Raw genomic sequence first — 27,740 nt, 5'->3', positions numbered from 1 at the left:
CGGACTGGTAGGTCCAGGCCCGGTAGCTGTCTTCATCTGCCACGCTGCTATTTACTGCTTCCTTATACATCTGTAACAGGTGTGCTTTATGGCAGGGAGGGCCCCGCACTCTCCCGGCTCTCCGCCGCTATGGCAGCTATTTCACCACCGCAGCCTGAATGTTCTAAGAAGATTTAAGAGGATAAAGCGGTTACTAAACACAAAAGGCTAATTATTATTGTACGTTATTTCACCCCAACAGACTTTTCTCTTAGTTAAGGAGCAGACAATAAATTAGCTTAACTGCACTGATGATAATGAATCATTATAATTAAGTATAATTCTCCATTAACCTTTCAGAGGCTTTTTTGTGTGCCGTGGATGGTAAATTTTAGAGAGAGAGAGTGAGAAGAGAGGGTGGACTTGGCCACATTAATTATAGTAATGAAAAAAGATCCACACTTCTTTAAAAAAAAAAAAAAATTTAGTCCAGACAGGGGAGAGGGGACCGGGAGGGGGCAGTTCCGAATGACAGTCTTCGCAAGTGTGTGTCGTGTGGACCTTCTCTATCCATCTCAGTAACCTTACTGCACATCACTCCGTATGAAACTGTGAAACACCGGGGACTCCGAGTCGCCGTAGCGATGCAGGCCTTTATTAACCGACGCGCTGTCCTGTCATTATGTGCAAAGGGGCATCGTACGTTGGAGGATGACAGCAAACATTAACGATTCAAAAAATGAAAGCTGCCTACGCTACCTGCTGCTGGTGATATGTCAGACAGGCGAGGGTGATTCCCTGAGCTGCCACGGCCAGCGCCAGGCTCCCAGCCGCTTGCTGCCGACCGTGCGACCGAGAAGCGACCAGCCAGTCACAGCCAGCAGACAACTCAATCCCCGGCTCGACAATGAGCCTGGGACCTCACCTCTTCCTCGAGACAAAAAGGAAAGGGCCACCGTCCTACAGGGTCCTGTCGCTTGTTTAAAATGACTCCAGCAATTGCAATGATTAAAGCAAACCGGCCGCGTTTCCATATGATCTCCTTTCCCCCATCGACTCTCCCGGCAGCATCAGGAATTAAATACACGATGGAAAAATGAAACTACAGCAGCTGAGACCCACGGTGCCGGCCAGACAAGCACCCACAGGACGCGCCAGCTACTCCAAGACAATTAGGACTTTGACGCCACTTAGAACCCTGACTCATCATAGCTCCAGGACCTATGCATGATCCATACGCATCCCGCCTTCCCCAGAAATCACAACCACACCAGAACCGTTGCAATCCGCAGATATGACCTGCCAAGGCAGGGCGGGCACGCGCACACACACCAAGTCCGCATTTGCAAACCCAGCAAAGAGTTAAGAATCCAGGGCATGCCTGGCTAGATAGGAAAAATGCACTCGCAGCCGGCCTGGGCCAAATTATTTTCACTTTAGATGTGTATCGCTGCACCACAGGAACATCTTATTTAATCAAATCACGTGTGGCTCCCCGACCCTCCCCCTCACCCTACGTGCCCCCAGCTACCCGGAGGAAGCACTGGCAGTCCTGTGCCAGGCTCATTGTGCGCTGCTCGGATCCCCGTGCACCTCAATCCGGTCCCATCACGCCAGAGTCCACAGAAAGTTTCACTTGTTTCCCAAGTTGCCCAAACTTTCCGAGAACATTGCCCTGTGCGGAATGCAAACACGCCAGGTCCCCGACCCCCCGCCAGTCACTCCAGACTCCAGAGATTACGAGGAAACGGCTTGCTTTCTCCCCCTGGTATGAATTGTAGCCAAGCAGAGACTGTGGAATTGATGTATTGCCGTCTATTTTTACACAGGCAAGCCAGCGAGCAGCTCCACACACAGTCCTGCATAAACTCTATTCTCTCTCCGGCTTCAGGCAGCTCTCCGTGGTACAGCGAGATTTAACCATTAGCTTCCCTGCCACCGATGCGAATGGAAAACCTTGCACCTTACTTTTTTCTTTTCTCTTCCTTTCTATTTGCTGGCCAGACCTTTCAACCACACACACACACAGAGGAGTTTTAAAGGAATCAGCTCCGTTGTTCTGTGTTCTGTAAGCAAAGCAATCTAAAACAGCCCAGCAGGATTATTTAGGATTTTTTGAATTTTCTGTCGGATGAGCACAGAGACATGAAAAGAAAAAAAAAAAAGAAAAAAAATCCAGACTGGAGTCAAAACTGACTCTATTTGAGCACATCCATTTTAATATTTTTATCTTCATCTTATTATAAATAGAAATGGCATTTTTCCAACCAGGCCACTAAATACCACTGGAAAGACATCAGCTTTCTGATTCATATCAATATCTTAGAGCATAAATATTGCATACGAGCAGAAACAGAGCCAAAGGCACATGGAAAGAGTTTCCAACTGCAACAGATACGGATGACAGCAGCTCAGCTTTGATTTGCTCATGGCATCCCAGAGCCACCTTAAAATAGCAAACTTATTGGAGTTAAGATAAGATTAAGATTCCTTTGCAACCGCTCCTTCCTGGACTCCCTTTCTCCCAGCCCTCTTCCCCCAGGCCCTTCCCCCCCTTACAGGAAAAATTGCATTGCGAGGAAAGCTTCAGTCCTGGCTGCAATGCCTGCCGAGCCCAGCCCCAGCTCACCTCGATGTCACTCCATACAGAGTCCTGGTTGCACATGTCCCACGCCATCCAGCTCCTGAATGACGCCAGTCAAGCTTTTTCAACTCCAATTCACAGTGACACAGAGCACACACTCATGCAGGCAACCAGCCCCTTACTGAGAGTGAACTGAAGGCACCTGTCTTACTACAGTCCCTAGTCACATGACAAAGCTATTAAAAAGTAGGCTGGGCTGTCACTCACCCAGCCTCCCTTCTCCTGTGCAGCTTGCTGCTCAGACTCGTGACGTCACTCAAAGGCAGCCCTCTGCCTCAGTGAAGTAAGGCTTAAAAAAAAAAAAAAAAAAAAAAAAAAAAAGAAGGAAAAAAAAAAACAGAAAGAAGAAAGAAAGAAAGGAAACACTTGGACTTTTGGAGGCTTTGAGCATCCTGCTGTGATGAAAGCCAGCTTTGAATGCCACAGACTCTAAACAGAGCCCTGGCCATATAATAACTAAAATCCCCTACAATCTTTTTTTAATTTATTTTCCTTCCAAAACTAGCAAGGGGGCAAAGCTCCCTGTTTCAAGACAGAGTAACTGTATTCTCAGCTACAACGTGTACTCCCCAGAAGGACTAGAATCCTAAGAGCTCCGTGTGGGACTAAAACAAGAGCTTATCACATGATGCATTTTTTATGAGACATTTTCTAATTGTGAGAAGTGTTGGAAAGCAGAGAATGGGGCATGCATTTTTTTTTTTTCTTTTGGCTTGTTTAATCAACAAAACAGCCGGTATTTGTGAAGATATAAACAAACTCCTCCGCCCAGAAATTGGCTGTCCCCTTGGCAGGAATACCAGCGCCTGAAGTGTCACTGCAGTTTGATATGCTCCCTTATAAGGAGAACAGGCAACAAAAATATCACCCTTTCGGGTCCCTTCTGATCCTTTCCATTCCTCTCCTAGGCTCCCAGAAAACAAGTGTTAGTCAATACAGCCAGGGTTGCTGTGCCCAGATCAGCTTAGTTTCTGGGCTCTTTTTTTATTTTATTTATTTTTTATTTTTTTTTAATACATGTAGCATTTCCTCTCTGACTGCCTTAGGGTGCCTTTTTGAATAAACACTGGATTCTAACCCCAGTGCCCTGGATTGTGCAGTTTGCATTCGAGATCAAGAATGTCCGTGGAGTGAGGAAAAATACCGACACGCTATTAGCAGAGATATTCATTTCTTGAGCTTTTTAATTTTTCCCCCCAGCTTCTACCCTGAGACAATGAGGGCTAATTCAGGTCCAACTGTTTTATGATGATACTACACATTGAATACATAACAAACTCAAGGTACCAGACACCAGTGAGAAACACTTTCCATAATACTTCAGTGGTCTGATTTAACTCTTCCAAGTTCCAGGCAAATGAACACATACGTATGCATTTGTGAACATATATGATTTTTATAAAAATCATAAGCCCAGTATACTTTTAAAATTAGCTCAATTATTTTACTGATCAGTTATCTGAAAAAAAGTCCCCAGGTGTCTAAACATAATTTTTAAAGCACAATTACCTTAAACTCCTATCCTTTTGAGGTTAATTTCATATGTTCTCTGTGGTTCATCTCCTTATGAAGAAAAAAAATGGTAATTTGCTCTACCACCTATTTTAAATATAAAGTTCCTCAAATATTAAAGTGGAAAAAAAATCAGGCTGCTTCCTCTTTCAGACCACATGTATTATGAGAGATTTGTGTACTTCTGAAAACTGCAACAAGTTGCTAGTAAATTTCTGAATAATGCTATGAAATTGACAGTTTGTCATTATTGGACATAATAAAAAAAAAAGCTTTGGCACTTTATAGTTAGCTGAATACATTTTACTGGCACATTTTCCTTCTTACAAATAGTGCAAAATTATTGTAGTTTTAATTTTCTAAATCAAGCAAGAACAGGAAAATATAACCTCAGGAAGGATTTTATGCATGCAATTAATGGCATTATTTCACACTACCCACAAAAAAAACAAAACACACACACACACACACACACTAATTTTCTTCAAAATTATATTCTGATTTAATGTAAAACTATAGTAAATTATTAAAATTCATGGGAAAGGTCATTTGCTCTACCCTCAACACAGTCAACTGTGAAATAATATTGGTCAGTTGAACAAGAAGAGTTGATGTTTATTAATTATTATCAAGTGATCCCTGTGTCGCGATATTCTCTGACACTTTCCATTGTGTTCATTGAATGTGAAGCTTCCATTACATCTTTTAAAAATCCCATTCACACCTTTTAGATAAGTTCTTTATACTGGAACATTTTGTATTATTGTTTTTGACATTTTTACCTGCTCACATTGTGTTGTTGTGGTTTTCTTATTTGTTTTTTGCCACCCAATTCTACTTTTCCTTAGTCAAATCAGCACATGAAACTAGAAATCCTTTTATATGATTTTGGAGAGTTGTTTTTTGTTGGATTTTTTTTTTTTTTTTGCCTTTACCATCACAAAGGGGGTTAGTAGGAGTCAAATTATTGAAGTGATTTACAACTTACAGCATATTGTATTTTTCCCTCTAATTTCTATTATTGTACCAACCAAAATATAAATAGGTTCTTAGGACAAATTAGAGTACCTTCTATTATCTTTTTAAGTCTAAAAAGTACAACTCTAAGGACAGGGATCTTTTATAAAGGTCTTATAATTTGCTTAATTAGCCTTTCAGATTAAAATTTCTCTTCATCTAGGTTTTGTTTATTTGTTTTCTCTTTTCTCTTTTCTCAGGAGAGCATACATTGTTAGTTGCTTCCCAACCGTGGTCCTTTCTGATTCCCCAGGCAGTTTCTATATTTAATTGTGTGTCTGCCTTGACTATTCTCTTCTCCCTCCCTACAACCCTCTTTTCACCCCTTTATCAACTCTGCCTCCAAAATTTCCAAACATTTAGTTTCAATCAACAAGGATCTATTGAGACCTTCTGTGTCCACAGCAAAGCATCACAAGGACTGCCAAGAAGGCATGTGACATGAACACAAGAGAACTCACAATTTTAGGGGGAATGACAGACCTTAAAGACAGAGAATAAGTTGATCTGAAAAAAAAACAATGTTCCTTCATGAAATGTCCAGATTTCTATTCTCCTTAAAACATACCCTATTTAGGGCCAAGTTTCTCTCATTAACCACTACAAGTCACACCCAGATCAACCCCATTTTGTCTCAACAATAGAAAGAGGTTTTTATTAACATCTGTTGAGAGCCCATAATGTTTCATATCTACACAGAGTCTAGAATCAACACTGAGAAAGTCTCTCCCTTCGATGGTTCAGTTAACATTTCCCAAAGCTCCTGCATGGGTAAAGGCAGGAGAATCTGTCCTTAGAGTTAATGACAAGAGAGAAAATAAACCTTCGGAGAATAACTTAATTTAATAACAAAATATCTGACCAAGTGTATAAGATTTGAATTTCTTTCCCTACTCTTGCCCAAAATGACAGACTTGCCCACCCTCCATATTTCAGACAACTGCCCATTTCTAACACTGAAACACAATCAAACCCAAATACATAGGATTCAAATACCCAGGTAGACAATAGCAAAGACAACTGATTTTGATGCCATTGTTGCACATAGGTGACAACACAGAATTAAAGAGCTATTAGTATGAGTATCTTTGCCCATCATTACAATAAACAATAAAGGAATAAGCTTAAGCTAAAACCTTTCAAGGAAAAAAAACCAGAAGAAACAGATACACCAGAGCTTGCATGCGATAGACATTAAAATCAGTATCTAATATACCACAGCTCAATCCATTTTGTCTTCAAAACAACCCAATCAAAATGATCTGTGTACCCATTTTACAACAGAGAAAAATAAGAGCAAGAGTGTTGATAGCAGCTGAAAAGAGCATACAGATTCCTGAAACCCCTTCTAGGAAGAATTAAAGTTTCATACATCAAAATAATATTCATTCCCCCGTCAAAAGCACTGCAAAGACTCCTGAGGCAACTTTATATAACTGAAAACATTCCTGGGAATACTGCTTGTCTAGAGCATTCTACCAGAAAGGAAAGGGATCTTCCAAGAATTGCTAATATTTCTAAAGTTAATCATTACTAACAGGCATTCAATTGCTTGTTTTAAATACTTAGAGGATTTAATTGATCCCAATGTCCCACGTCAGTTTCTGAGCACAGGCTCTGAGCCTCTGGGACATGTTGGAAGCTGAGGCTGTGCAGGGAACCAAAGATGGTAACAAGGTAGGATATTAACCAAACCCTCTGGCCTATGAACACTCTAAAATCAAATCTTATTTTACACAAAAGCACCTTTGGGGAAACAAATAGAGAGTCTGTGGGCAGCTGTAATGCCCCTAGCATCCATTTATTTGTTTATTTTTCATAAATTGGAGGTGATAGACAACCTCAGTAACTACCTCTCCTCTCCAATAAAAGATTCTGCAGACCAGCTCTATGCAACTGAGTCAGCCTGCATTTTAATGGGAATCTCAAAATCTACCTTTGGCATTTTTTCACATTAAAACAAAAGATAACATGCAAATTAATTTCAGTTGCAGTCATTGGACTAATCTAAACAGAAAGCAAGAAGTATGCTTATTAGGCCCACAGATAAGAGATTTTTTTTAAAAAAAGATAGTTAAAATATGATTTTGTCTGATGTTTAACACTCCTGTATTTGTGCATCTACAGACATTTCCATTTACCTTAATTATTTCAGGTTATTTCACCTAGAATGAAGTGAATTATTGATTTTTAAGACAAGAAATGTTCAACAGGATTATTCAGCAGTGTTTCTTTACTAAAACTGAAAATAAAGCACATCATATTTTATTGTTTGGTGCTATTTAAAAATTTTAAGTGCTACTGAACCTAAAAAAAAACAGAGCAGTTTGCTTACTAACAAAGATATTTTATCCCCCAATTGCAGTTAGTGAAGGCCAGAAAAAAAAACTGAGGTACACAAATTCTTATATTTAAAATAATATTTGTTAGTCAAACATTTACCCCTGGTGCTTATTTCTAGAACTTGGGTCCAAATGAACTTAAGTTGTGATTTTAGGGTAGAAAAATTATATTTTTCAACTAGTCTCAAACTGGAAGACTTAAATAAGTGAAGCTTTTTTAAATTCTTCTTCTTCTTCTTCTTTTTTTAATCCCACTAGACAAGCCTAGGGAAAGTTTTGGTTGTTTTGCTTTTCTTTTGTGTTGTACATTTTTACAATGCTTTGATATTTGAATTGCACTCTAGCAGAGCTAATATATATCCTAAAACTGTGATGTAGAAAGAAAATAAATTCACATATTGAGAAGCAATTAGCTTAAGGTCTAAGCTAAATTTTGGATGACACAACAAATCTTACTTTATGTTTGTTATAGCCCAAATAGATACGGGATGTTTGAAGTAGAATTCTACACCCAGAAGACCACTTCTAAGACTGACCCCCACACTTACAGCTCAATCAAGAATAGATGTAAGGTGCTACTGGAACAATAAAAAATGGGTAAACATTTTTCTAGAGGACAAGCAGGTGATGTGTATCAAGCATGTTTAAAATGGGTGATCCTGTGAACCCAGAAATTCTATTTTTAAAAATTCATATTAAAAATATTCATATTAAAGACATAACAGAGGAATGTGTGCACAGGCTTTTGGTGTGAAGATTGTCAATGCTATATTATTTCCATTACTGAGAGCTTGAAAGCAGTGCAAATGTTCGACAGTAATGACCTAGTTAAATAAATTATAGAGCAGTGTATTTATTCATAGATATAGATTCACTATATATGTCCAATAATATAATTAAAACTGTTGTGTAAAAATATGTATAATAGCATAATAAGAAAATCTTCAAAAATATAGTAAGATTTAAAATTATGTTTGAAAAAACTATAATCAGAACAAATTTAGATATAAATATATACATTTCCAAAAAACAAGAGGAATGAGGACAAGAAGATTATGAAAAGGTTTAATAGTGGCTGATGACATTAGAAGTACTTCTTAATTTTCTTTGTGTGTGTACCCTTCTGTAATTTTTAAGTTTTCTATGATAAACTTACATATATCATGTGTTTAAACGAAAGCCATTTCTCTCTATTTTGCTAAGTCTAGCAGCTCCTCCTGAGCAGCCCTGGGGAAGTTCCTACCTGGCCCTTTGGAGCCCTCTGAGCCCCGAATTATGGGGAGAGGGAAGGTATTACCCACTATTAGCTCCTCTCAAAGATGGGTCTATGCCACTGATCCCCAGCTACCACTACCATCTGAACTTGGTTCCTAAACTTATAATTTTGTCAACTAAGTTAAATAAACTTCCCACTCAAAAAATGTAATTATCCTCGGTATAACTAAGGGCATTTCAGTTATTTATACAAAAGCATTTATTTGTTAGTCTTATTTTTTTCCTTCTCTTCTAGCATCTAATAAAGTTCACAAACACATGCCAAGGGGGAGGGGGAGAGCGGTAGTAAAGACTTTAAGAATGTCATGGTTAAATTATTGAGAAAATTTCTCAAGAAGGGATTTTGTTGATGGGAAAAGGAAAGGCATTCTGGGAAGGGTTAGGCATGAGCTATTGGAGATGTGGCTTTGACTGGAAGGAACTGAAATTGGCCAGGTAAGGAAAATGCGGTGCAAGTTTCAAGCCAGTGTGACTTGCCAGTGAACTTTTGGAACCAGTCTGTTCCTAAATGTGGAGCAACCTATATACATGCTGTCACCCTGCAGCCCTGTCTTTAGGCAGAAAGCTCGCCCAGGGCCCTCCAAATGTCACATGAAAGGTGAACTCCCCTCTCACCCATGGGAGGCTGAATAGATGCTCAGGAAGACAAGCTTTGCTATCAGCCTCTTCGAGTCAGTGTTCACAGTTTCATGGGCCTTCCCTGCAAACCACCTTTCCTTCACTTGGGTTACCTTTACTTTGATCATTAAGATTTTTTATGGGAAGAGAGATAACAAGGTTAGAACCAAGGCCAAGCTCATGAGATTACCTAGGATCAAGTTTATCTGATAAGTAGAGTGAATTTGTGAATCTTGATTTAGCACAAAATGAAAGGAAAACAATGGTAGAAAACACATAGGTCCTTATTCAGGTAAGTCACTAGCCTGCAAGTCAACTTTGGGCAGTCCACTTAATGATTCTCAGCCTCAGTTTCCTTATCTGTCCAAGGAGATGGCCAGATTCAATTATATCTAAGATCCCTGTCAACTCCCAAGTGAAATGATGTGTCTGCCTTGACAGAGACAGGCAACTTGGGAAGACCTCTTGACAAGGGGAATCCAAAGGTTTCATCACACAAAAGGCACTGGAAATCAGGGAGGAGGTATAAGAAAGGTGTCCAGTGGTCATCTTTGCCAATAGGACATGGCTCTATCAGTTTTCATAAAATATGCATATTTTACTTCCTAACCATTCCAGAAAAATATCGCAAGAGAACTCATGAAATATAATATATCTTATTTATAATACTTCCAACCATGCATATTGCTTGAGAAGACCAACTTATACACACCTAGGTTTCTTACAAATCTCAGGTATTTACCCCAGAGAAACAGCAAGCTATCCTCTTATCTATCGTTCATTTTATTAAGTGGCTCAAAACATGAGTAAAACCAATCCCTACTTGCACAATAAGAGTGAAAAGCACACACTGATGTGAAACAGACATTTTATTTATGCCTGCCTGTGGGTGCCATTTAACATATTTACATGTGACTTGGTTTTACATGTGACTTGGTAATGAGCATATTCACAGAGAGGAGATTTAGAAAAGAGGATGGATCCTAAATTCACGGTTCTGTCAATAGGAATAAGGCCTATAGCACCTAAGGAAATAGGAGCTTAAAATAATCCTTTGCCTCCTACCATCACAACATCTCCCCCCTTAAATAGAAAGCTCATTATATTTGATAGCTGGAGACATCACCTCTTCCTCTTTTTGAGGGAAATCATCTGAGTTAATACGGTAGGGCGTGGATGGAGGAGAGATAACTAAAATATGTTATCATGGAGTTATCAGCACTGTATTAATCCAAAGCCATATCACAGGATAGATAGTTGATGCATCAGTGGGAGTTACAGAGTTTTCCTATTCAGCTGTTTTCTTTGCACTTGCATCCCTATTGAGCAGGAGGCAAGTCCATGCCTCAGAGCAATCTAATACACACAGCTTGGAGACTTTCCTTTAGGGCTGAATGAAGAGCCACAAGCAGCTACATTTCCTTAACAGGCAATTTGGAGAGGGAGCACAGGTGTAAGGAAAGTAAGACCAGGTATATGATAAACCTCCATAAGTACAAAGCCTTGATAAACCACCAGTGACCTTCCTCCAATGCTGGCTGGTCAAGCAGTAGTCACTAGCATGATGTTAGCTTTACTTGTTCCTGCAACGAGGGATAGAGGCAATACTAAAACTAACACAATAAAACTTCATTCCTGTGCCTATGAAACAACCTCCAAAAGGCAGTTGGTAAGAGTTTCCCTTTTAAACAGGCCCCAAATTCTATTATTCTTTGAAGATCCCAAGTTTCACATTGGCCCAAGGAGATGATCCAGAAAGGATTCCTTTGCTACCTCTTTTAAAAACAAAAATCTCTATCAGCTCCTGAGTTGTAACTTTCTACCATCTATCTTAGATCCATTTCCACATAGTGCACCTAAAAATAGGCCATACCTAACCTTTTGCACAGCCATACAATGCTACTAAGTGTGAATCCAACTCAGCGCTATCTTGTGGGTATTCTCAGACGGTGCCCTCTTTGTCTTCTATGTTACATTACCCTAGTTGAATATTGAATAAAACACAGGCCAAGAGTAGTTTGCTAGGATGTATCTTGCACTGCAACCACTAGGATAGCATATTTGAGATTCGTTATTTTGATTTAGACTGAATCAAATGAAACTATGGCTAATAATGTTCTCAGGGGAGGAAGTCTTTTAAATAATAATTAATGTTCAATGAACCCATTAATTACAATTCCAATATTATGGTTGTGGAGGCTTTATACTTTAAAAGTATAGTCAAATCAATGAAAATGAATATACTTCTATTGTACACCAATATGTGGATAAATTCCACCAATAATGTGAAGTGAAAGAAGGCAGATACACCAACAGAAGTCCACACCTTATTATTCTATTCTTTATATAAATAAGTACAGAATTTATACACTTGGAAGTCAGGACTCAGGTTGGCTTTGGTGGTGGCTGAGAGCATGGGGCATGGTCTGGGGAAAGGATTCCATAAAGTTAGTTACTGCTGTCAGTGTTTTTTACAAGGGTATGTTCAGTTAGTGAAAATTCATGGAGCTAAACCCTTATAATATATGGACTTTTAAGTATTCATATACTATAATCAGAAGTCTAAAATGCATAGAAAAGATAAAGGAGACTTCCCTACATTATAAAACTTTAATGTTTGCTATCTTTCTGTTAAAAAAAATGTCTTTATGTTCACCTTATCTTCTTAAAGAAGCCATTAAGCCACATGGACAAACAGGAGTAGAGCAGGAATCAAAGAACCCATGGTCCAGGTTTATTTGTTTGACCTCGGACAAAGTCACTTCCTTTTTCTAGATCTATTTTCTCTTCTATCAAAGATGGGATAGGATTGGGTGTTTTGTGGATGTATTTCTTAAATTAATGAAATGAAGGAAACTGCCAACTCTAAAACTATAGTATTGTGCCCTTTGTTAAAAATACATTATTAAAGTGTGTCATTGAGTTGGTTTGAAAACATGACCCCCTTCTCAGAGACACAGCCTTTGGGGTCAAGCCCATGCATATCTGACACTTAGGTCATCTCTATGATCCAAAGACAATTACCTAAACTATCTGGACCTCAGATTCTGTATCTGTGAAAACAGCACTTTAAATATCTATTTTACATTATTGGAATTAGGGTTAAATGAAATATATCTGAGCCCCGTGTTGGCATGTATTAAGTACTCAAGAATGATACCTACTATTCACATACAAATACTTAGAACTCAATTTAACATCAAGCAATATTAATTGCATAAGAGTAATTGCATAAGTTTGCTCTTTGCCTGGCTTCCTCACTTAAAAAAAAAAAAAAAAAAAAAAAAAAAAAGATCTAGACACAATGCATAGGAGACTTTCCTTTGAAGTCTTACATTAAGCTGACTATGAGTACACACAGAATCACCTAAGCTGTGTCCTGATACCAAGTGTCTATTGGTTTCTCATATATCCTGAAGAAAAGTAAATCCAGCCATGTGCTGGTCTTAACCTGACCCTCTCAAAAGGAACCAGAATCAGCAAGTGCAGAAAACAGTTCTTGGTCCCATTATGCTGGCCACAGAAGCTATTTGAGCCAAAGGTCAAGAGTTTCTCTGTTAAGAAACAGGACATCTATATGGTGCATGAAAACTGACAAGATACCGTGAGTTTGCAAATGAGAGAAGAACCTCAAAGTGTCAAATCATGTTTTAAAATGATGATATCTATGAGGGAAGAATGTAAAACAAAGCCACAGGAGCAAAACAGTTCAATATGAAGTCCATTTGGCCACCAGTGGCCTATTAACTGAATTGCCTTCGTAGTCACATTCCTCTTGAAAATTTGTGATTAATCGTGACATCCTTTTTTAAACTGACAAAATGACAAAAAGGATATGTTATATTTTCTCAGATATTTAAAAAAAATTTAGCAAGTAATTTTCCTGTGCAATGACATGCTGACAAGTTGGCATGCAACTTGAAAACTGTCCTGTCCCACAGGGCAGTCCCTAACCACATGTGACTACCAAACACTTGAAATGTGTCTAGTCAAAATTGAGAAGCACCATAAATGTGAAATAGACATAGGACTTCAGATCCTTAGTATGAAAAATCAAATTAAAATACCATGTTAATGATTTATACTAATTACATGTTGATACAATGTATTGGATACATTGGGGGGGAAATATATTGTTAAATTAAATATACCTTTTCTAAATGTGGCTACCAGAAAATTTAAATTATGTGGATGATATGCATAATCATCTAATGTGACAATGCTAGTTTAAAGTTTTACACTTACCCTCAAATGAGTGATATCATACATGCAAATAAAAAATTTGTACAATCAGGGAATTTCAGAATTTAAAAAAGGGTATCAGTGCAGGGCCTGAGCAACGCACGACTCTAGGGGGCACTCCTTTCATCTTAGTTCGTGAAAAGTGATTGGTGGAAGCTCTACTGTATTCAGCTTGTGCAGCCTTGTATTAAAAGCTGTCTAACCCATCCTCCCTACATAATCAGGAATCCCTCCTAGAACATCCCCGAGGCAACCCCATATATGTTTTCAACACCTTCCACACTTTCCCAAACATATTCATAGTAATGAGATGCAAATTTATAAAGGAAGGTCTACCCAGTACTCCAGATTAAGAGGGTAGAAAATAAAGCTGATCCCATTATAAAACCCTAATGGAATGCAGAAGGCCAGAGCAACACCGAGTATGTGAAGTCTGAGATATATACGGGGATGCAATGTTCTCAAGAAAGCTGTTTTCTTCCGGGAGACCAGAGGCATTTTTCAGAGGGTAACATTCACTTTAATTACAAAATGCACCCGCACCCGCCTCTCTCTTCCAAGGGAGAAAGGCCTGTTGTTGCATCTATAATGTAGCTTTAGTTTTTGATGCCAAAAATGATTCAGTAAACACAGTTATGTTATGGTATACTATTTCTTGTTCAGTGCTCAAATTAATCTCACGGCGGTGCTGGCATTAATTCAACTTGATTCCTGTACTTAGGATTTCACATAGGTGCCTTCATCCAATTCTTTTTTTGCAACTAATAAAATCTTAATTCATGGTAATATATTTATTTCTAGTTCAGTTCATGTTAAGGAGCGCAGTGCTTTGCAGAAAACTAATTAATATCAATCATATATTCTAACACTTTTAATGGTTCAGAGGAAAATCCTGGGGGAAAGATTAGATGAACCAAGGGGTCTTAGCCCATGCTATTTACTCCACTTTCAGTGTTCGAGAAAAACAAATCCCAAACACCCCTACAAATACTAATTTAATTGCAGGTGTGCAATTCTCTGGGATGGCTGGGAATTACAAGCCCTGGTTCTGATCCCTAATAGGACATTGATTTGATGTGGCCCAAGAAGGTAATTTACCTTCTCAGAGGCTCTGTTTTCCACCTATTTTTCTCTAACAACCATATAATTTGCAAGTTGGTAAAGAAATTCAAATCCAGATGCACAGCACTATTAAAACAATGAACAACTCCACTACAAGCTTCCTGCAATTGTTAGTAACAATTCTATTATTTGTTTCATCTTGGGTTTTAGTGTTCTTTTCAAATTATTTTTAAATCATAGTTGTCATACAATATGATATTATTTCAGGCACACAGATTAGACATTTATATACCTTCCTAAGTGATCACCACAGTAATGCCTATTACCCATCTGTCACCATGCGTAGTTATTGTGATATCGACTCTATCTCCTATGCTGTGACTTATTTTATCACTGGCAGTTTGTACTTCTTAATCCCCTTCACCTTTTTCATCCATCTATTTTTTTAAGTGTTTGCATAACGCTGAGAGCATCATATTTCCTGGGATTGAACATATAGTCAACTGAATAGTTCAAGCAGGAGTGGCTTGGCTATGACATAAACAGTGCCCTCTGGAGTTGTGTGATGCAGTGGCCCTCATATTTCCTTCAAGAGCTATGTTTCAAAGACCTAATTGTCCATTGGGCACAAAGAACAAAAGCAGTGGGTTATACAACTTGAAAATTACTTAAAGTAATCATAATAATAATGCTAGGTCCCTTAAAATGCATGGTCATAATATCCAGTTTTTCCAAATTAGGCATTTCATTATTCCATTCCCTCTATAACAATTTCTCCACACTGCCATGCCACTAGAAAGAAAAAAAAAAAGAAGAAAAAAAGGCACATACTCTTTTTATAACACTTTCAAGTCTGACACATATATATTTTTTAAAATCCTGATCATGAGAAATCAAACAAAATCCAGAAAACCAGCAGCCCGGTGACTTCTAGGTGAAGAGAGCATGCCTCTTAATACTCACTTTCAAAACGGGATCCATGGATGAGAACCCCCAAGACTCGGGTCATTCATTTTAATGCAGGGTAAGTATATGTATGCCAGTGGAAGGACTACTCAGGCTGGGGGCTCACACACGCTACTTTTTAATTCACAAGGGCAGAGTGACGTGGGAGGGCACTTGGAAGTCACCGCTCAATGAATGGCACAATAGGACTCAAATCTGAAACCCAATCTCGGCCAGATATGGACGTAAGAGCAAATACATACAGTATCATGTGCTCTCCCACAGCCCTGGGTCTCGAGGGAGCTCTCTGACATCAGCAGTTCAGACAGGTGGCTCCCTTTCTAAGTGTGGAAAATAAAACCCTATTGCAGAGGCAGTTAAGTAAATATAGCTGTACTGTAATTTTTCCTTGCTGCACTCTCCCTGTGATTGCTGTCCTGTGATGACACTTTCTCCGACGCACCCTTTCAGGGCACGCTTCCAGGTTAATCACGGAACATGTGCACCCCGGCTAGACCCGCATTGAAGATACAGGTAGAACACTCTGTAAGCTGCCCCAGTTGGGAGAGCCGGGGGGTTCTTCCCTTGATTCGGAACAGGTTGTCAAGTGGCTGCTGAAACCTCTGCTGGAATATGTCACCCTCTGTCCCGTGTTCCTAATCCAACCCAACAAAATGACAGGCGGGAGTCAGACCATCTTAAAATCACATGCACTGAGCAGGTCAATACCAATCTGATCCAGTTTGAGTGTGAGAACCGAAATCAGCTGAGAAGCACTAAGCCCTTTGTGGCCACAACTGTTTGCTTTTGCATTTAAGAATCACTCGCAGAAGGGCGCCCTGTAACGTGTGTATAAAATTACTTAAATCGACTTCCATTTCCCTCTCGGAACATAGATACTTTTACACCCTGGCAGCCGCTGGCTCTTAAAGCATTCTCCTTTTTGTTGTATCTCCTTAGAAACACAAATCTTGTTCCCTGGCAGCGGCGGCTCTCAGTGCTGTACCACATGCCCAAACTAGTCCTCCCTCGCAGCTTTAATTCACAGTAAGTGGCATGAAAGGAGGTCAACCCTTCTCAGAAAACACTCTGAGTTCTTTTTTACTTCAGAATCTATTTTGGAAAGACACACTCCCTGCTACATACAGAGCGGCTTCCCGTTTTGAAATTCTGGCTGTAACTGCTGACAACTTTATGGAATGGTCTGCGAAGGGCAAACACGGGGCGATGAGCACAGTGTCAGCTCTTGATCATAATTCGCTCAGAGATTTCGGGAAACTCCCTAAGACAAGGAAGTTAGCAAACACCATTCCCTGTTCACCCCCTACCCCACCCCTGAATAATTCCTTCACTCGAAAGCCACATAAGGCGTGCATACATGTTCGAGCTTTTCTTTCCCTAGATGTTCATTGAATGCTTAACTCAATAATGCCATCTTAATCCTGAAAGTTTCCATGGTAACCTACCACTATAATAAACAAGTCCAAAGAATGGGAAATAAAGCAGGGTATTCCCCCTATGCTCCTTCAACTTTCAAAGAACAGTGATTTATCTGCATCTTTCACGTTCATAGTCCACAGCTCTTTGAACTCAAATAAAAATAATAGCTATAAAGGAAGGATAGCCAACATTTGGTGGATATGTGCTGTGTGACAAGCACTATGCTGAGTAGTGATATGGATTATCTCACTTAATTCTTACACTGACAGTAAGAACAGGCACTATTATTATGTCAATTCTGGGGATAAGCTTGTTGAAGCTTAGACACGTTAAGTAACTTTTCTAAAGACAAAACTCTGGTATAGGGGAGACCCAAATTTGAAGTCAGTGTTGTCTGACTCCAGACATTTTTCTTTTAATGAGCAAGACTGTGCAGAGAAAAAATACATTTTTGTTTGTTTCCAACAGTCACATAAGTTAGACATTTAGGAGTCTCTCCACAAATCAGAAGGGAACCACAGCTTCACATTCGGAAGGAAAGTAGAACACCAGGCAAATCTAGCTACAACCACCAGGGAAGTTAAGAAAAGTCAGGACCCACCAGGAACCCAGCTAGCACGTGGCACCCTGCTCAGGTCCAAGGAAGCCATACACGTGCCTATAAATGTGATCTGGCATCTCATTAGAAGGAATGCATCTTGCTTCGTGGATCAACCCCTAAAATTAATGCGGGTATCTGATTCAGATCAGTGAGAGCACCCCCAAAGGAGAAGGAGCCCTTATTATATTGTCATCCTTCTCCCTAAGTGAAATTAGAACTCCTTTGAAGATGGCAATTGCAAATAAAGGCCATATTAGAACACATCTCAAGACCACATGGCAAACCATACAAGAATGTGTTTCCATGCAAATCTATATCATAAAGTCCATTCAATGTGTTTATCTTACTCTAGAATAAAACTCAGCAAATAGATTTTTTAACCTTGACTGTTAACACCAATCATTGAATCAACTTCCTATAAATATGATAGCCTTTGTTTGGAAGTGCGGTCAAATAAGAAATGGTCACATGAGTTAGAGCCATTCAAAACTCATTGTAGTACCAGTCTTCAGAAAGGGGGCTAAATTATATGGTTTTCTAATCTCCTCTGATTTAGGAAATATAAATAAACAAATTCCATTGGACGTATTTTTTTAATGTAGGCTTGGAGAACACTATGGCTCTTATTTTGAAACAGTTATAACTAAGACCCCAAATACCTGGGTGGTCTGGCAAACTGGAGGGCTACCATTCAGAGGAACATATTCCAACATAAATGGCCCAGAATACAAAGCCAGAATAGGCTGCCTCCTCTGATCTCTTCATACCTTTGGGGGCCTAGAAGAACAAAGAGGAACCGGGATGGTCTATAGCCATTTGTATAAGTCAGCATTGTTAATTCTGATATCCCCATGGCCACCATCACCACCTCACCTCAATAAAATCAACACCACACTCATTATAATGGTAGGAATGAAAGTTGCATGATTTTTATTATGTGCTATTTTGAGATCATATCTGAAGGTAGTGATTTAAAAAAACAACCAACATTCACTTTTTCAAAGAGCATTAAGCTAAGCCTATGTTTATGATCCATTTCTATGTATTCAAATTATGCTGCAGGAACAAACACTTCACAGAAGAATCAAACCTCAGATGAATGCAGGATAGGTTGGTTGTGAAGACCAAGCACACAGCAGAGAGTACTAGAATGTGAACATGAACTTGAAGCCAGTTCAGTGCACTCCCCTCAATACCACAAATCTCAATACCACCACTTAAGTTCTCTGAGTCTTCATTTTAACATCTAGAAAGCAGGAATAATACCTACCCCACAGACTTATCATAGAGATTCAACAGAATGCACTGCAGGGACATAGGGAAGGAGCCTGCAGAGTGCCTGGTATATAGTAGATGCTATACCAATGCCCAGTTCTTTTAATGGTCAAATTTCTCAGCTCCAACTATTTCTCTGTCCTCTCAACATTTCCTTTCCTTCTCTTTCTATATATTTTAAGATAAAATACATGCTATCATATTTCTGTGCTTCTTATCCCATGGAGTGGAAACAGATTGATGAATACACAAACAGGTATGGGAACCCTTTCTGAAGCTATTTTGCCCACATATAGAGCATGAATAATAGCCTCTCTGTTTGGAGAGTAAAATGAGCTTCAATGGAAGTGTAAGAAAAGCATTTTTATTTTTATTTATTATACTTATTTTTTTATTGACTTACCGATAACAGTAAAAGCATAATATGCTAATTAGACCTGACATCCTTCTGGATGATCTTCCAAATGAAGCCGGGCTGCAAGGGAAGCCCGGGTCCCAGGTGCTTGCCAGCAGCTGAAGGGAAACTAGGGCTGGCAGCCAGAGAAAGGAAAGCCTACTCTTGCATGAATTTTGTGCACCATGTCTCTAGTTGGTTAATGAAATGATATAGGTTTCAAGTGTGCAACTGTATATTATATCATCTGAATATTGTATTGTGTGTTCACCACAAAAAGTCAAGTTCTCCTTCCATCACTATTTATTCCCCCTTTATCCTCTTCTACCTCGCCCCACCTTCGTTTCTCTCTGGTAATCATTATACTGTTGTCTGTGTTTACAAGGTTTTGTGTGTGTGAGTGCTTTTGGGTTTTTTTGCTTAATCCCTTCATCTCTTTCACCTAGCTCCCCAATGCCCCTCCCCTCTGACAGCTGTCATTTTGTTTTCTGTATGAGTTTGTTTCTATATTGTTTGTTTATTTTGTTCATTAGAATCCACATAAAAGTTAAATCATATTAAAGATCAAATATTTGTGTAGGGGGGGGAAATCTTGAAAACTTTAAAATGAAAAAAAAAAAAAAAAAACATTTGGATTTACTGCCAATGCTTAGTCATTGCAAGTTTGGGCAAATGTCTGAGGAAAGATACAGTACAAATTGCCACCAAACATCACTTTCTTTAAAAGAACTAGTAACATACAATGTCTACATTTTCAAACTTTAATTATCTCTTCAGGTTTTTAAAGGTAATAACATTAAGGACTAAATATTTTTTTAGAATTAAAACTTTGGAAACTCAAAAACAGTGAAGTGCACTAATTTCCAGCTCAGAAAAAAGAAAAAAAAAGGAAAACCTGAAAGTTAGATTACTTTTATGCACCAAAGCTTTCTTTCAATATTAGAAGAATAAAACTACTCTAGAAATTCTCAAAGTTTAAAATATTTAAAACATAAATGGTGTTGGAAAAATTTGACAAATACGTAAAAAACAAAAAGAGAGACTTCTTACGTCATATATAAGAATAAACTCAACATGGATTAAAGACTTAAATGTTAGACTCAAAACCATAAAAATCATTGAAGAAATTGCAATATTTCACATAGCAATATTTTTTTCTGATATATATCCTCGGGCAAGGGAAATAAAAAAATAAATAAACAAATGGGACTAAGTCAAACTAATAAGTTCTTGCTTGGCAAAGAAAACCATCAATAAAATGAAAAGACAACCCACTAAATAGAACATATTCACAGATATATCTGATAAGGGCAAAATGTCCAAATTTATGAAGAACTTATAAAACTCAACACAAAAGGAAAACAAAAAACAGGTAATCCAAATTTTTTTAAAAATGGGCAAAGGACCTGAATAGACACTTCTCCAAAGATGACTTACAGATGGCCAATAGACATATGAAAAGATGTTCATCATCACTAATCATAATAAAAATGAAAATTAAAACTGCAATTATATAAAGCTGCATACCTGTCAGAATGGCAATCTTTATATATAAAAGGCTAATATGCAAAATGTCCCCTCAGGAGTTCAACCAGAAACCGGGAATTGGATAGCTCACCATGACATGCATTGACCACCAGGAGGTGGAGTGGAACTAATGTAGGCCACAGCCGGCAACTGGCAGCCAGAAGGAAGGCCCCGGCCTGTAGCTAGAAGGCCCCAATCGGCCATGATCACCAGCCAGGCCTATAAACCCTACCTGTGCATGAATTTTGTGTGCCAGGCTTCTAGTCATTAATAAACGTGGAATATAATGAACAAAATAAACTAACAAGCAAAATAGAGACAGACTCACAGATAAAGAACAGACTGACACCTGTCTGGGAAGGGAGTGAAAATGCAGGAGGTGGATAGAGCAAAAAATGAAAAAGAAAAAAGAGAGAGAAAGAGAGAGAGAGAGAAAGAGAGAGAGAGAGAGAACATATGGACATGGACAACAGTGTGGTGATTGCTAGGGGGGAGGGGTAGGTGGGGAAGCATGGAGAAGGGTATAAGTGGGATAAAAAATATATAAGTAAATAAGTAAAACCACTGAACCAACTGGTCACATTAGGGAAATTAAAAAATAAAATGTATTCTCAGAATCCATACATTGTGTGTGCGTTTTTTTAATATGATTAGTGCTACCACCATTTGAAGGGTAACAGGGAACAGCAAAGAAAACAGCATATCACTTGGTAAATTATCCACAAAGAATCCACCTCTTAATTCACAGCTCCAGTCGTTATTTATAGTCTCAGACAGTAACTTTAGACTTGTCAAAGGGTTTGGAATGGACTTCCTTCCCTACATGAGCTCTCTGTGAATAATTACCACTCACAGTCTTCCTACCTTGGGAAGGTAGATAAAGTTTATTCTAAAAATTAAAATTAAAACTAAAAACCCTTCCTGAAAGATTATACCAGGATCAGAGAATAACTTTAGCTCCAGGATGCCAGAGCTGAGAAAAAAAGATACAAATCTCACTATACCTCACCACAAGTGTGGGAATACGTGTACCTCCCTGCAAATATGTAAATCATAAAAGGGGAAATAGCTGTTATAAGTTGGTAAATTATTAGGAATCTACTATTCTCCAAATGATGTTCCAGCAATGTGCCAGGTGCTTACCTTGTGTAAGAGTTTATATCTTCCTGCCCAGAATGTGCTCAAGGTCTAACAGTGAGTGGAAGATCGCCCTCACAACCAATCTACCCACAAGTGAACAATAGCAAGTGCTCAGGGAGGAGAAGCAGAGATCAGTGAGGGGTTTGAAAACAGATCTAATTAACTTTATAAAGCCTGAACTGAGGATGACAGCCAGGCCATGTATAGATGTTTAGAGGCCTGTATACCATATGTAATTCAATGCATACTATATGCATAACCCCTGGACACAGACAATAGGGTGGTGAAGGCCTGGGCAAGGGGCAAGGGTGGGCTAGAAGAGGTCAGTGAAGGAGGGGGAATAAAGGGGACATACATAATACTTTCAACAAAAAGATTTTTTAGAAAATAAAACAATAAAAATCAGACTTATGACTAAATTATTTATGTGCAGAGAAGCCCAATAAAGTTTTAATCATTGTCATCATAGAGCTAAAATTATTACATTAAAGGGTCAAACATAATAGGGTTTCAAAGGAAAAATGTTGGTGCCCCTGCTTGAGTGTCTTGCTTTGCTGGGCACCCTACTCACCAGTTTAGTGTAGAACTGGGTAATCCTGCCAACATACAAATGAAGGAAAACAGAGATGTGTTCTGCCAGGACCTTCCCATTCATTCATAAGTCCTTCAATAAAAGTTCTGGAATCCAGAATAAAGGCCTGTAAGAGGCATACTTGGCTGGGAAAACAGCATGTGGATTTCTCTAGTTTATGGGGTGCCTGCTGGGATCCAAGAAAGACAAGAGGCAGAAGGAGGAAGGAAAATTAGGGGAGACAGCCTGCCCTTTGAAATAAGACAGAAGTGGAGGCAGAGCCAGGCTCTAACACTGCCTACGCTTTGAAATGGGTGAAGATACTTCAGCTCCCTGGGCCCCTATAAAATAGAGATGACACCACTGTCCTCACAGAGAAAGTAAGGATCTGATACTTAGCTTGGCACCTGGTAGGTACTTGCTAAATGCTAGTTCTCCTCAATACTAAGGGCACTAGGAAATAAAAAGTCCTGGTGACAAGTGATGAATCATACAAGGTCCAGTGTTAGCTGCTCAGGGAAATACAAAGAAATATAAAAGGTAGTGAGAAGCAAGGCTTGGCTTTCAGCCAGGTAGTGGAATGCGGCTGCTCATGTGATCTTATTGAAAACCTGTCTTTAACCCACAACATTCCAGTAAGTCACTGTAAGCCAAGAGATACAAAACCAAGAGCAGTTAAAAAATGGATAAGATCTGTTTTTCTTCATCAGTTTATGTTGTTCATTCTATTCCATAAATGAGTGAGATCATGTGATATTTATCTTTCTCTGACTGCCTTATTTTGCTTAGCATAATGTTCTCCAGTTCCATCCATGCTGTTGCAAATGGTAAGAATTCCTTCTTTTAATTTTTTAACATAAACTGATGAACAAAAACAGATGCAGAGACAGAGGAGCATCAATCAGACCGTCAAACCTCAGAGGGAAGGTAGGAGAAGGTGGGGGTAAGGGGGAGAGATCAGCCAAAGGACTTGTATGCATACATATAAGCCTAACCAATGGACACAGACAACAGGGGGGTGAGGGCATGAGTGGGGGGGGGGGACAACGGGGCAATAAAGACACATATATAATACCTTAATAAAGAAAAAAATGAAAAAAAATGGCTAAAAATAGCTGAGGCTTTTTAAATATAAAATTTAATTGTATAATGTCTGCCATGTTCCTACTACTATTCTAAGTGCTTCATATGTATTATCTTGATAATATGGGAACTGTGGGTATCACCACCCACCCTTTTATTCCAGAGGGAGAAACAGACACAGAGGGTTACTTAACCAAAGCTACCCATTTAATAGCTAGTAATGTTGAGACTTAAACCTAGGCAGCCTGGTGCTAGAGCATATGCCTTCCCTCTTCAACTAAACTGCCACCCTCTACTACCTGCCATCATTCTACATCTTCACATGTTAAAATTGTGTGAGGCACTAAAGCTACACAGTTGAATAAGACCTGGCTCCTGCTCTCAGAGGATCCAGGCTAATGGGGAGAGTGGGATAGAAGAGTCTGGAGCTAAAGAGGGATCACATGAACGAAGCACAGAGAACAGAGAGACCAAGGCTGCCCAGAAGAGTTTGGGGAAAACACACAAAGAAGTCATTACTATTATTTTGAAAAGATACCCAGTATGAGAAACTACTCGTATTTTAATTAGGAAAATTTCTCAGAAAATATTTTATGCCAGGAGTTGGGGTGCATGGAAGAGAGAGAATTATAGAGGAAGAGATGTCATTTTCTTTTTCTTTCTTTTTTTTTTTTTAATTCTTACCTGAGGATGTGCTTCTCCTTGAGAGAGGGAGAGAGAGAGAGAGAGAGAGAGAGAGAGAGAGAGAGAGAGAGAGAGAGAGAGAGAGAGAGAGAGAGAGAGAGGAAGAAGAAGAAGAAGAAGAAGAAGAAGAAGAAGAAGAAGAAGAAGAAGAAGAAGAAGAAGAAGAAGAAGGAGAAGAAGAAGAAGAAGAAGAAGAAGAAGAAGAAGAAGAAGAAGAAGAAGAAGAAGAAGAAGAAGAGAAAGAAGAGAAAAGAAGAGAAAAGAAGAGAAGAGAAGAGGAGAGAGGAGAGACGCATAGATGTGAAAGAGAAACATCAATTGGTTGTCTCCAGTATTCTCTCACCCCACTCCCCATGTAATGAATAAACATACAGAATGTAGACCCTTCTTGAGCAGTAGATCAACTGGTGAAATGTCTAAAAGCCCAGGAATTTCATTCTTAATGTTATTTTAAAAGCAAATTTAGGATTCTTAGAAGAGAGGAAATGCAAATAAAATAAGAACATGATTTAAATGGTGACTGAACAACTTAATACATTAAATGTGCTGAAAACAAATGAATGCTAGAATCCCATAGCTATGTAAAGGAAGTAGAAAAAAATTTTCCTATTACTTTGTATCAAAACAAATTATTTTATTTCTCAGCTAACAGAGCATCATTCATCCATCTCTACACCCACCCGTTCACAAAATAGTCAAATGAATCTTTATTAAGATGCACTAGGTGCCAAGCACTATGCTGTATCCTGAGAACACCCAGTATAATTCACAATATTAATGTTGGCTAAATTTTATTGACTACTTGTTATGTTTCAGGCATCTTTCTAAACCCTTCACATTTTTTTTTTTACTAATTCTCTTCATGCCACAGGGAATCTGGTATGTATTTCCATACTCTTTTCTATAACATAATATTACAGGCATATATTCACATACTCCTCAAAGAGTCATTGATCACCTACTATCTGAAAGGCACACTACACTGTTAAGCACCAATTTGATGAACACAATCTCATCCTTAAATCTAGTGGTGAAGATAGACATATCCACAAATAACTACAATTTCAGGCTCTATGACTCCTATGGTCTTGCAAAGCCCTTGTCATAGCATAAGTAAGACATCTCCAAAGCTTTCTGAAAACATGCAAATCTGATTTTGAATACAAACAACAGAAATATGTTGAGAGTGAAAATAACCAAAGAGAAATATTGTTAACATGCAAAAGAGAGATTTTCAAAATTATATTTAAAAAACAAAACTTGCCTTATCTGGTTTGGCTCAATGGATAGAGTGTAGGCATGCAGACTGAAGGGTCCCGGGTTCGATTCCATTCAAGGGGTTGTGCCTAGGTCGAGGGCTGGACCCCCAGTAGGGGAGCATCAAGGATTAATGATTCTCTCTCATCATTAATGTTTCTATCTCTCTCACCCTTCCTCTCTCTGAAATCAATAAAAATATATATATATTTTTTAAAAAAACTCTTTTTGTGTGACTAAGGGCTATAAACCATGTTAACAGCAGGTCAATACTGGATGTGTCAGTCAACACCAGTGTTTTCAAGCCACTAATGCTGGCACAAAGCATGATTTCTCAAGATCTCATTGCTGGAAGTATGAGCCCAGCCTCAGAAGATGCTCATATAAATATCTTGAGTTATTGATGAACATCATGACTTTGTCATCCATTAACAGCAACTATATATTGCAACACTTTCTAAATGAAGGCTTATAAATAACCATAGTTTTAATTACTCAGGAGAACTACAACATCCATCAGCACTCACAACTATGAGGCATCACCATGGTCCTAAGAAGTCACAGTCACTCAAAAAGGTTATAGCCACAAAAGAGTAAAGATTTTATATCTTAAAAGAAAAGGATGACTTCTATCAAGAAAACACAATCTAGAACTTCTTGGAAGTGAAAATCCAGAGAATGAGTGGGGAATTATATGCACTGCAGAGAAAGCAATAGGAAAAGAAAGAGTCCCAGTCAAATCAGAGATGAGATTAATCAACAGTCAATATGGGTAAAAGAAAGACAGAGTCCTTTGAGCTAAAGATAAATGGTTTGGTTGGTTTATTTCATACTTTTCATTAACTCCATTTTTTTTATGTATAAAATATGTATCTTATCCATTTCCAAAAATGGGACTCTGGATTACATACAAAGTTAGACACATGAAACAAGACAATAAAAACAAAAACAAGATCAAATCCAGCTCAAAGAAGTAAGGAAATAAATGCTAGCATATACTTGGAATGCACTACTTTTTTTGCAACTGAGTTCTGAATTTAGTTCTGTGTTTCCTAGCTAAGAATTTTGCTTGGACAAAAATCAAAATGTGTAGAGTTAAATAAATATTCATCATCCAACACAAGGAAATGGGACTTCCCTGACCTCTCTAGTTCAATTGTAACTCCATTCCACTCTGGGTACCTAGTTAGTGCTACCCCTATTCCTTCTGTATTTTCCTTCAAAGCATTAAATCAATGTTCTAAATTATAAATCTTTTGCTTATTTTCTGTTTCTTATACTAGAATGTAAGTAAGGTTCATGAGAACAGGAGTCTTTTTGTTCTGTTCACCATTTCATCTTGCGTTTTTAGAGTAGTGCCCAACACACATAGAATAGAATGATTTTATCCTGAATATTGAATTCCAGAAGCAATGTATCATGTAGTCCCCAAAATAAACTACATCACGCTATGAGGCTATGCTGGAGAAGGGAGATAATGAGCATCAGAAGCATAACCTAAAAGGAACATGCAATGTGTAGTGACAAGGGAACAGAATTTGAAACCAGAAGATCTAAGTTCATCTACCAAGGTCACCTCCTCCTGCCCTTTGAATCCTATCAGACAATAGGGCATAACTGTGAAGCATGCGGACTCTGGAGACAAGCAACATGGTTTTAAATACTGGCTCTGAAAGCTTGTAAGCTGTGTGAACTTTGATAATTTACTTAGCCTCTCTGTGCCTTAGTTTCTTTTTCTGTAAAATGTGGATAATGATAATATCCTCAAAGGATTACTCTGAGAATTAAATGAATTTATATATGTAAATCAATCATAACATTGTCTTGCACATAGAAAAACTAAGTACTGGCAGTTAATTTGAACTTGTGACCCTCATTTATAAAACATGGATAATAACTACCTTCAGAGTAGTCATGAGGATGAAGTGATCTTAATACATATTAATGTGCTTACATTTTTAATAGATGACTTATTTTTTATTTTTCCAAAAGTAGTGTAAGCTCATCATAACTTTTTCAGAAAAATAGAAAGAGGAAAATTCCTGTGTATCTCAGTAAACAGTGACCACTATTAGCATTTGCTTATATAAATTTCCAGATTTCTTCCTATATCATGCCAGAATACAAATATG

General features: G+C 38.4%; 1 protein-coding gene across 4 annotated transcripts in view; it reads right to left on the bottom strand.

Moving 5' to 3' along the window:
* The window catches only part of PPARGC1A (PPARG coactivator 1 alpha), a 645,981-nt gene that overhangs the window by 95,165 nt on the left and 523,076 nt on the right, over positions 1 to 27,740 (bottom strand). For 2 of the 4 annotated variants that reach the window (XR_014795573.1, XM_084890517.1), the window contains exon 1: positions 2,609 to 2,783. The exons of the other annotated variants lie outside the window; for them this stretch is intronic. Coding sequence is in view for 1 of the 2 variants with exons in the window: in XM_084890517.1 (XP_084746643.1) it covers positions 2,609 to 2,656 (48 nt within the window). In the remaining variant the exon portion in view is untranslated. Of the gene's footprint in view, positions 1 to 2,608; positions 2,784 to 27,740 lie in introns of those variants that run through there. 4 annotated transcript variants of the gene reach the window in all.

Source organism: Pipistrellus hanaki (genome assembly GCF_964339955.1).
Source record: "Pipistrellus hanaki genome assembly, chromosome: 1".
NCBI classification, from domain to species: Eukaryota; Metazoa; Chordata; class Mammalia; order Chiroptera; family Vespertilionidae; genus Pipistrellus; species Pipistrellus hanaki.
This window is presented reverse-complemented; position numbering and strand designations above follow the sequence as displayed.